Source organism: Schistocerca piceifrons, chromosome 11, assembly GCF_021461385.2.
Source record: "Schistocerca piceifrons isolate TAMUIC-IGC-003096 chromosome 11, iqSchPice1.1, whole genome shotgun sequence".
Classification (NCBI taxonomy): Eukaryota; Metazoa; Arthropoda; class Insecta; order Orthoptera; family Acrididae; genus Schistocerca; species Schistocerca piceifrons.
Genome location: NC_060148.1, coordinates 166,396,393 through 166,408,420, shown reverse-complemented (window position 1 = coordinate 166,408,420; position 12,028 = coordinate 166,396,393). Strand labels below are relative to the sequence as shown.

At 38.5% G+C, this 12,028-nt stretch overlaps 1 protein-coding gene and 1 long non-coding RNA gene across 2 annotated transcripts in view; one reads left to right on the top strand and one right to left on the bottom strand.

Annotated features, from left to right (window-relative positions):
* Nucleotides 1-1,660: 1,660 nt before the first annotated feature.
* Nucleotides 1,661-7,404, bottom strand: LOC124720015. Its single transcript, XR_007006035.1, has 3 exons — nucleotides 7,335-7,404; nucleotides 7,114-7,235; nucleotides 1,661-4,004 (listed from the first exon to the last, which is right to left on the bottom strand). It is a non-coding gene; the product is annotated as an uncharacterized LOC124720015 (long non-coding RNA).
* A 44-nt stretch (nucleotides 7,405-7,448) lies between these two features.
* The window catches only part of LOC124720014 (NADH dehydrogenase [ubiquinone] 1 alpha subcomplex subunit 10, mitochondrial), a 73,765-nt gene continuing 69,185 nt past the window's right edge, over nucleotides 7,449-12,028 (top strand). Inside the window, exon 1 of the mRNA XM_047245265.1 lies at nucleotides 7,449-7,786. Coding sequence (XP_047101221.1) covers nucleotides 7,613-7,786 — 174 coding nt within the window. The 5' untranslated portion in view covers nucleotides 7,449-7,612. The remainder of the gene's footprint in view (nucleotides 7,787-12,028) is intronic.

Below are 12,028 nucleotides of genomic sequence, written 5' to 3'. Positions count from 1 at the left end.
TTCCCTCAAACCTTCAGTAATAGGCCTTTTATGAACTTCAACTGGATCACAGCACATTCTTCCAAAAATGTGGTTGTACTTCAGAATACACACTGATGTTACAGGAGAACTTACTCGAAATTTTAAAAAAGTTTGCCTAACTTCATTTAAGTCATAGACATTTTTCAAGTTTTTTGAAACTGAACCGTAAACTGTTTCTTGACACACTTCACTTGCTATCTGTCCAGCAGAGCACTGTTCATCCATGTTATTGCATTCCAGTTAATCTCCCAAAATTAATTACAAATTACACACAGAACAAAGCACATAACACACTCTACACTCTCGATGAAGTATGTACATCCACTCTAACTGAGATGTCAGAACAGACTGACTACAACTATGCCACATCCAGCAATAATGTACGTCTACAATGCCACACCCAGCAATAATGTAATTCTTTATTGACAATACACCTAAACATAAATGGGCATTTTTATTACCATAGAACAAAAGTGAAAGCTCCTATTGTTTAATATTGTATTATGAAAAATAAATAAACTAAATGAATATTGGGTGATAGTGTTAACTATTTATGTCACAATTAAATTTTATTAGAATGAAACAATAAACCATGTAAATAGGCAACAGCCATAAGATCAGTTGTAGAGTAATGTGAATTATCTACTCATTTTCAAAAGTTCATATCTTTTGTTCACAGTCAGATAATTTTTACAGTACATTGCTATCATATAGGTGTACAAACTGTGCAAAAATCATATTTTTATAATCAGTCCCACCTGAGATAACTAACTCCACACTTTATAAAAACTGAAAATTTTCAAATTTCAAATACTCATAAAAAATTAAGAAAACATTTGTAAGTGTTCTTGCTCTATATGAGGCTATTAGTGTATGATATCTAACTATAGGAAAGAAATAGACTCTCATAAATCACTCGTTTGTTATTTTTGGGCCTGAAAAGTGGATTTTTGAAAATTTGGATACCAAACTTTGGAGGTCATTTTGACTGGTTATTTTTATATTTAGGATATTCTGTTTAATAGACGATGTTGTAGAGGACACTTTTCAGGTCAATTGCAATGTTGTAACTTAACCCAATGCAGAGATATTCATATTTTTGCTAACATCTCTAGACTGAAACATCGTCGCGCGCTTACAAACAAAAATGGCCGCCATTCAGTAAAAGTGAAAGGTAAAATTTTTTAACAAACTGTTTTGAACATCTCAATTATAGGGTAATCACACATAAAAAAATTAAAATATTTAAAAATGGTCCAGCAACAAACTTAATTTTTATTGGACCACTTCATTTGGATTGACCCTTATGGCTGTAGTTTTCCCTTGCTTTCAGACATTTGCAGCACCAGCACAGTAATGCTGTTTTGGTTGATGTTACAAGGTCAGATCAGTCAATCATCCAGACTGTTACCCCTCAAATTACTGAAAAGGCTGCTGCCTCTCTTCAGGAGCCACACATTTGTCTGGCCTCTCAACAGATACCCCTCTGTTGTGGCTGCATCTACAGTACAGCTATCTGTACAGTTGAGGCACGCAAGCCTCTTCACCAATGGAAAGGTCCACAGTTTGTGGGGGTTCATTCTTTATAAGTAATGCATACTAAACAGTCAAAGATTTTATTTATTTATTTAGTCCATGTGATCTGGTAGACACACTCAAAAGACTCTGTGTAGAGTTTAATAGTGAAATGGGATAAATCATTGTTACATGTCACATTACAATGAATGATCACAATGTAATAATTTTACAAGAAAGCCTTGTACCAAGATTTATAGTGCACGACAGTAATTCCTCGTCATTTTCCTGAACTCAACATCTCATCTATCACGAGAGGATGCTGACAAAGTTTCTTAGGTGAACTGAGGGAAGGACATGAATATATGCACAGGCACAGTGGCACATATGCAGGCCTCGAGTCAGTTTTCCGACCAAACAGGAATCCGTGCAGCATGTTCAGAATTCAAGAGTCAGCAGCAGTGTTCCCAATGTTTGCAGTGAGAGAGAGCAAGATTTTGTCATAAGTTATCTGGAGCAGAGTGTGTGGTTATCAAAGAACAGTGTACAATATAGACCAAGTGAATGAGGCAGTGGAGTTTTTAAGACTCTGACAACATATCTGGGAGGACAGACTTTGCTTCAATTTACGTATTTCCAGGTTTTCTATGAGGGGTGACTGAAAAGTTCTCGGCCCGCCTGAGAAATACTTGTTCTAGCTTAATGTAAGTTTAGCAACTAATAGTACACCCCTTTGCTAGGTTACATACCAAATACCTTTTTCTTCTTTTTCGATGCAGATATTAGAGTTTGAAGTATTCTAGGTGTACACAGACTGAAAAATGGATACAGAGAGCAAGCATGTGGTCACCCAGTATCTTCAGAGAAGGGAACAAGTGCACAGAAAGAAAATCCATAATGACATGATCAAAACATTAGCGGAGGATTCTCTTTCATATCCCACTGCGAAAAAGTGGGCGGCAGTATTCAAGTAGGGCAACACATCTGTCTGAGATGCACCTCACAGGCGAAGGCTGGTAATGGTCAGTACGACACTGCGATCTGGGATATCGTTGTGGTGGGCAGGCGTGTAACAGAATGCTATACTGCTGAGTGAGTAGGCGCATCTCAGAAACATGTCAGAGACATCGTAAGAGTTGTGCTCAGCATGCACGAGGTCTCGTGTTGATGTGTCCCAAGAATGTCGACAACAGAAAACAAATGCCAGACACCTGTCATGTCCGCCAGAAATTTGACCCTTTTTGAGGCAGATCCTAACATTTCCCAACCATTTTGTGACAGTGGGTTCACCACTTTCAACCCAAAACCGAGGTTGAATCAAAATAGTGGAAAAATCCCTCCTCACCCACCCACAACAAATTCTAGTCAATCACATCAATTGGCAAGGTGACAGTCTCTGTTTTTTGATATCCGAGGGGTGTTATCCTGGCTGAATACCTCAAAACAGGTGAAACAGTAAAAGGAGCCTATTACACTGCTGAACTATGCACGTGATGGGGGATCGTCAAAGTGAAACGCTTCAGGATGTTGCCAAAATAAGTGCTCTTTCATTAAAACATTTACATCTGCCACTATAATGTCTTCCATCGAATCCTGTGGCTTCGACCTACTTCAGCACCCACATTATTCACCTGATTTGTTCCCCTTTGACTTTCATCTCTGCCCTAAGCTCGAGAAACATTTAGCTGGAACCAATTTTCGATCAGCTAGTGACGTTGTGGCTGCGGTGGAGGTCTGTTTTGCTGTGCAGGGAGAAACTTGCTACAAGGAGGGTAGAGTGGGCCTGCAGCACTGGTGGCAATAGTGTGTGGCTCTAAAAGAGGACTGCGCTGAAAAATAGCCATAAACAAATGGCCTACTGACAACCTTTATTGGATGGGTCGAGAACTTTTCAGTCACACCTCATAAGTCATTGCAGGCAAATTCTGTAACGGTTCCTTCATCGAGACCACAGCAGACTACCTGTCCTATGTCATAAAAGCACCTTTGTGTATGTATGTTTTTGAGCTATCTATTTTCATCTGTTTCTCTGCCTTTAGTCGTCCAAGGATCATCTCACAATGATGTAGGATTTCTCAAAGTAATACGTGCAAATCAACACACAGCATACATAACATGCTTTATAAGGGTAGAAAAAGTACCCTACAAGGGTAGGACAATGGTCAGGTGTGACGTAGATTAAGGAACTGTCCCGGCATTTGCCTAAGTGATTTACGAAGGTCTAAATCAGTACGGTTGGACTCCATTCTCCTGAATATGAGGTCTTAACAGCTGCACTGCCATGTTCGGTTAGTACCTATTGATGTTTCTTGATTTTCACACAATTCTCCATTGCTGCACACACTGAGGTCACTCACGGGTGCCTCCTCTACTGCGAAGCTGCTGCTACTGCTGCTGCTGCGCCTTTGTGCCAACTGTGGACTCTGTTCCCTGCATACTGAACAGTGCTCCTCGCTTCACCTGAAAAACTGTCAGCAGACATTACTATAATGAATTTTGCAACTCGACACACGATTTCCTTGTGAAAGCAGTAAATTTTGATAATTTATTGAAAGGTGACAAGGTGTTGTGGTTATCCTCTTTCAATACTCCCCACTATTCTAATCAATTTTTAATTGTGTAGTGTGCATTACTTGTGAAAAACATTTCAGCTGTCTTTTTAAACTGATGTATTTTAGTGAACTGTTTCAGTTGCTTCGGCAGTTGTTATAAAATTTTATCCCCTGACAGAAGATTGTGTTTTGAGTTTTTTGTTTGTTTTTGCGGGGTAAATGTGACTCTAAACTGATTCTTGTTCCATGATTATGTATAAAACTATTGGTGAAGTAATTAGTAATGTTTTTCCTGACATGCACCACAGATTGGTAGATGTACTCATTCTGTACCATAAAGATGCCCATTGTTTTAAGTAGCTCTGTACAGTGAGATGGTCTACTACTTCTGGTTATTATTCCTATGACCCTATTCTGCGGTTTCAAAACTGTGTCCACATTTTGTGCCTTCAATCCTCATGAAAGAACCTATAGCTCACAATTTTCATTGTATTGTGATAACAAATCCTGTATCATTGTAACATGATCACTTAATGAATGAATGAATAGTGCCTGCTTGGTATACTACTTATGGTATCGTCTAAAGATTGCAGTATTGTAACAAACTTAGCACCTCACATCAATACCACAGAAGATAGTGATGCCTTGCAGCATACGGAAATGATGAGTGCGAGGCACTGGCAGAACCACACTCTCACTTTGCTTCACACAGAGTTATTGCCAAGCAGAGGAAGGATTACCTCAGTCTGTGATCAATATTTAACATTTCAGCATTGTCTTAGATAGGGCACCAGTGTATTTCATGACTTATGCTGAACTTTAACTTTGAACATTGTGCCTATGTACTCCATCCAAACAGTCTTGTAAAATTGTCTTTATCCAGTGATACCTTTATATGCAAAGACAGTTGTAAATACTCAGAACATTCGTGTGGAAATGAATTACACGAAGGTAAGTATGTTTTCTTATCTATCTTGTAATAAGAGAGCTAATATTTTGCATGGTCTACTTTCTGCTCGTTCCCATCAGGGAGCGAGTAAAGAACCCACTGTTGTATCCTATTGTTCCTGATGTAACCTATTTCTAAACAAACTAGAAGATTCAGTATTTATTGCTCTAACATATTTAACTTGGGAGTGGCCATTTACTGTTTTCCTGCTGGCAAGTTTGAAGGTTATCATGACCAGATGGACTGTTTATTACAGCCTTCCCCCCCACCCCCACCACTGTAACAGGTTCTATGAACAGATTAACAGCCTTGATCCAGGTGTACCCATTTACTTCTGTTGGAAATGGTCATAGAGAGTAGGCTGAAAGTGGACAATAATCATTCCAGTTGTTTATGATTGACGTTACTTGAAAGAAAATTACTGTTACTATTTTTGTATTGTCATTCACATAAAGTTTTATAAAAACTCAATATAGTCAAGAAAGCAACTTTTGTTTGTTTCCCACAGGTGCCCTGTAACCTGCTATTATTTTGAGGCACAGAGTTTCCAGATCTAATCTGACAGCACAGCATTCAAAATGCTGTTCAGTACAGTTCTGAGGTGCATCTATGACTTCTGACCTAAGAGTATTGGGCATGTAAATTGCCATCCCACCTTGTCTTACATTGGGCTTACAATAGTAAGAACCAGTTCTATAACTATTTAAATGTATCTGATTAATTTCTGCAGCTTCTGTGTAATGTTCTATGAAGCAGAGTACATCATCAATAGCTTCATATGCATCACCTCTTCCCTGAAGAGAAAGCAGCACCATAGCTTTTTATTTTACTAACTTACGTTTAGACGAAGTATTTTGAAGCATTACAGTTTATCTATTACCTTTCTGACAGGTTCCTTAATGCTACCTTTGACACGAGGGAAATAATTATCAAAAAGTACAACACATATGTGGTAACTTTATCTGTTCTTCATCCTAAAAAATAGTTTTAGAGTGTTAACTACTACTTGGACTGGCAAGTGCTTTTCCTGCTTGCATGTAATGTTTTCGGTAAAGAGCCTGGCAATCGCACTTTTCCTTGTTGAATATACATGTAAGCTATTAAAAGTGAGAGGTTATCAATTAAGTGGCACTGCATCATTAAGTTTAATGTACAAAGAATCTACCTGCCACAATGATCTATGGAGCAGGTGTGTGTGATGTATTCCTCAAGTGTGTAGCTGTGTTTGTAGTTAAGCAATTTTCATCACTTACTACTATTATTTAAAGCTCTTCAAGATTTTCCACCAAGGAGTCTAGGTCACAAGTAACATCAATGAGTTTAAAAATACTGATGACATTGTAGTCCTTATGTAGGGGCTTTGTAAGCTCTTACATGACGGCTGCCAAGTACAAGGACCTTGTCCCGCAATATACTGACAGTATCAGATAGTGGGAAATCTTCCTAATTACTTTGATCACTTTCATCATTCTCTTCTAGAACACTGGAATGTTTAATAGTTTTTGTACCTGAGTATTACTTTACTAGCACTTCCTTGATATATATTAATTTTACTACCACATGACGTATTTTCTTTCTTTTATTAGTGTATATTAAAGGAAACAAAGCGGAGCGGATAATGGTACAAAATACAGTTGCACATCACAGATGTTTTTTGCTACAAATCCATAATTCAAAAGAATAACATTCTGAAAAGTTTAAGAGATGAATAACTCTAAGAAACAATGTGAGATTTAGAGATGGTATGGTAACACACATACGAATGTGTGTTTTGAACAAAATGTTTTATCCGACACTTTGCAAAACAACACAAAACGAGAGAATACAGCAAGAACATCGGAATTTTATAAACAACAAACCGATAAAAATAACAAAGTTCTGCAGGACATTGACGCTCGCTTTGCTATTTAACGTCGTAATAAAGTCTGAGAATTAAAACCGCTCACGATAACAAATGAAATTACCAACAAACGCGACGAGAACGTATTTAAATTCACTTGACAGCTAGCAGTCAGAAATGTCGGATTTATTTTCATTTGGCGGGATGGCTGCTTCACTGTAATACACTATACTTACATACTACAAATTTTGCTTTGCTACTTAGTGCCTTTTCTGTTTGGAGATACTAGAAGGATAAGCTCATTAAGTTTGGTTTATTGATAGTTTCCAGAGGCTATTGAAAAAGTCTTTCGCTGGACCTACAAAAGATATGACACGTTATCACGCATTTTATTTGTGACTATTTTGTTCGGAAACCAACTATAAAATGAAAATACAAAATTAAATTAGATCTTTACTTTATTTTTCTTCAGGAAAACAGGTCGACATGTGTAGCTTCACAGATTGTGGCAGCACCATTGAGTGAGATATATTTCTACTATGTAGGTAGCGCCAGAGACCTTATTGTATGTGGGCTGGATTAAAGAGGTGGTGTGGTGGGGGAAGGAGGTCTGCCGAATGTGGTGTAAAAAGCGTTTCTTGAAAAGTACAGCCAATTAAATAATTTTTAATAAAAGAAAGTTTGTGTCGCTAGCGCAACAATTAATTTGTTTTCGAACGCTGTAGAAAGTGGACTATGGCATTGGCATGTGTGAAGGTCACTTTAGGCAGGGTATTAGGGTCCAAGCCACTAATCTGTGGCAGAGCAACCCCTAATGTTGGCGGATTATTCCAAGTACAAGTATGTGGAATATCAGGAAAAGCACTGAGGGACAAGAATTATAAAAGACCAGCACCTTGGCCTTATAAGGTTGGTATAATTTCTAGTAATCTAGGTTATGTTTTCATAGCATAGAAACTCAATTTTGTGGGGGGAAAAAGAGAGAGAGAGAGACATTACGTCGTTTGCTAAACGTTAATCGTGTCGTAAAGTAATCTTGTACTAACGGAGCATTTCAAATAACGCATTTCTATACGATGCCAATGTTGGACTCGCAGATCAGGAAGAGAGCAGACAAAACATTTGTAACCCTGAATTTCCAGTTACTCTCTAACAGAATCGAAGCAGTGTACAGCCAAGTAATGTTGTACTGATCCATTTGAATTTGCCCTGTGTTATCTTTGTGTAGCAAAGCAACCCTTAATGTGTAGATGAACCGTAAGAAATGTTGGTAGTACTTAACATCTGGTTAGTGTCCAAATATACTCGTAACAGCACTACATCTATAGGTTTGGTTTAATACAGCCACTGTACTTGCTATAATCTTTAATTTAAATATCATGAGGAACGGGAAAGAAAGCACTGAGGCACATAAAATTTTGGATTTGTAGGGATCCACAGCCTCCAGACACTTAATAAATGTAAGCATAGTCCATAATAGGCTGTAATGCGATGTTTATTTAATCGTGTGATTAGCTAACTTCAACTAGGCCTTACTGAACAGTATGCATTCGTTCAACTTCAGCATCTTCATCCAAACATGTTGGTATTTAATTACAGAATCCCATGCCGTACTAGGCAAAGTCCTCAAAATTTTGTACTTGTGGGGATCCACAGCCTTCAGTTAAGTTGAACGAATGTATACAGTTCAATAAGAATTGTCCACTGGGGGAGGTGGTACCTAGCTGCTTGACAATAACGCTAAGTCGAAATTAGCTAATCACAGTGATTAAGTAAAAATTGCACTACAGCCTTCTATAGATAATGTTTACATTTACTGAGGCACGTAATTTTCCTGCAGAGCGAAGTGCTGGATTTGTTGTCTTTGCTGCATTTGATTATTATATAGAACCATTGGCTTCTGAAAATAGTGGACTTTGCACCTAAAAGCCACTTTTTTATGAAAAGGAGCGGTATTTGGTATTACAGAAGTGTCAGATTCCATCTGTGTGTTTTAACCATGACGTCATCAGTATGATGGAAATGGCTACTTCTAGCGTATACAAAATGACGACGACGACATCACTTCATACACACTCCAACAGACACGAACAAAATAAAAATGACACAGTGTCTCACTCCAAAAATAAAATGGAAACTAACGGGACAACCGTTGAAAATTAGGGGTTTAGGACAGGGACATTTAAATATACAATAATACAAAAAAAACACTGCACCATCCCAAAACAAATAATATTAAAAAAAAATTAGAATTCCTTTACACTCACAAAATGATAGGAATCGGACATTTTCCTTGACTTATGAAGCTCAACTGCTGATACAGATACCAAAGAACCAACTACCACCACCCCAAAAAGGGGAATAGGACATTTCCCAGTTCCCATGACCTATATAGCTCAATCGCAGCTGTTGATACCGAAAAAATCAACAGCTAAAGCTTCAAAAAGTGGAACCAAATCAAACAACTCAAAAACCCAAATACCCCATATTCACTACATCAGTTAAAACCCAACCGACCTACCATAAATATACAACACACAAAACATCACAGTTACTATACAGGGTTTCCCATTTATCTTGATCACCCTAAATAACTATTTGTCCAGTTGCAAATTACAAAATGTTTCAAGCGAATGTTCTTTAGCCGTCAGGGGGACATCAATCAACATGATTGCCTTCGTTGTAGCTTTGTTTTTTTACAAAGACATAAACAGCAGTACGACTTTTTTAAATGGTACCCTGTATTTTTTATTTGGTAATTCATTTCCTCTCCTAAAGACCTGTTCAGAAATGTATCACAGTGTACCATTCACTGAAACACAACTTTATTAATTACATAACACAACATTGACTTTGAGCCCAGGATCACAAACTCCTACACTTGCTGGAGTTGTCAGAAAACAAATTAAAACCAAGTAAAAACATAACACAGAATTGACTTTGACTCTCCTGTACCATTGCCCAGCAGTAGAACATTCAAAAGGGTTCAAAGTGGTGACCCTGGACACTGGTACACTGGTGCACTCATTATTTACTGCTTCCTGTGTTGCCTGCTGAAGAAAATTACAAGCAAGTACGATATGTTCCTGCACGTCCTCTGGAGTTGTCGGAATATCGTGATAGACAACATCTTTGATGCATCCCCAACGAAAAAGTCCAGAGGATTAAATCAGGAGACCTATTAGGCCAAGTAACTGTTCCTCCTCGACCAATCCATCTGGTAGGATATCTTCAGTTCAGAACACGACGTGCACACAAGGCATTATGTGCTGGAAATCCATCGTGTTGATACCACATAAGCATTCTGGTTCTTAGCGGCACTTCATCCAGAAGAGGAGGAGAATTCGTCTGAGGAAGTTGGCATACGCTGTGCTGTTTAGACTACCATTGATGAAATAAGGATCAATAATTGTAGTACCAAGCATCCCATACCAGACGTTGACTCTCCATTGTCGCTGATGTTCCACCTGTCTAAGCCATTGTGGGTTGTCGCTGGAACAATAATGCATGTTCCTTGTATTTACCTGTCCTTTGTTTGAGAAAGAGTGTTCATCAGTAAATAGAACATTTGAGTAGTTCTGGTTGGCAAGGATTTGCTGCCATGCCCACTGACTGAACTGTACAAAATTCCGGAAATCATTCCCATGCTATTCTTGATGTAGGTATACATGGTAAAGATGGAACCAGTGACATGTAAGAATATGATGTACACTGGTTTTAGGAATGCCAATCTCGTGTTCAAGCTGTCGCCTGCTCACATGTGGATTCATAGCAATTGAAGCAAGAGCAGTGCGCAAGTGCTACGATGATAGTGTTGTAGAGGGTTGAAACTTCCAGTTTCCTGAAGCATCACAACAAGACGAGGAAACATCCGTCCAGAAGGTGGGTTCTTGTCACGATATCGCTCTCTGTACAGTTCCGCTGCCTGTGTATCATTTCGCCTACCTTCAACAACAACAATAAAAGAAACGTTATGTTGATGCAGTTAGTAGGAAGAACAGCCTGTACTGTATGCCTACTCTACACAACAGTAGGTAAAAGGGCTAAACTACTGTACTAAATGTACCCGTACATAAGAAAACAGTATTGCAATTACTGTTATGCTAACTTTCATTTCCCATAGAGGAGCAGCATTTCTACCTTCTCTTCATTGGTGTACATTCTACTCGCACAACTCTTCAACTGACTATCATTGACGGACTGACGGGTGTGCATTCTACTTATGTTTACATTTGTCCTCTGTCAATGTGAACTCGTGAATGTGTTCCATAGCATCAACATCAATGTTATGTTATGTTATGTAATTAATAACATTGTGTTTCAGTGAATGGTACACTGTGATACATTTTTGAATAGGTATTTAGGATAGGAAATAAATTACCGAATAAAAAATGCAGGGTGCCTTTAAAAAAGTCATACCGTTGTTCACAATTTTGGAAAAAAAAGGGGGGGGGGGGGGCAAATCAACTGATTGATGTCCCCCTGAAGGCTAAACAACATTTTCTGGAAACATTTTGTAATTTGCATCTGGACAAACAGTTATTTAGGGTGCTCAAGATAAATGGGACACCCTGCATAGTAATTGTGATGTTTTACCTCTGGCAATACCACCTACATTTGCTACTGCGACCCCCCCCCCCCCTGACACACACACACACACACACACACACACACACACACACACACACACACACACACACACTCTCTCTCTCTCTCTCTCTCTCTCTCTCTCTCTCTCTCTCTCTCTCTACCATGGCCCATGGCCCATGGCAACATTTTACAAATTCCACAGCTCAAAATGTCCTCTACACACAATGCAGTCCTCGTGCACGAAGCATCAGGAACATTCTTTTGGCAGCTTTACTACAGCAACAAATGTCTGCTGACACTTACGGGAATTGGTATCACATTACTTTTGAGTGTGTGAGTGTGTGTGAGAGAGAGAGAGAGAGAGAGAGAGAGAGAGAGAGAGAGATATGAGATGAGAAAACAGCCATTGGTCCTCCTTTTATGCTGTTCAGTTGCCATTTTGAAATAAAACATTTATGTAATTTTATGCACACCATTATCAGTGGACTGTCAAAGTTAAAATTGTTTAATATAAACATTAGGGTAATATGGAATTTACATTGCTGAATGAATGCAGCTATT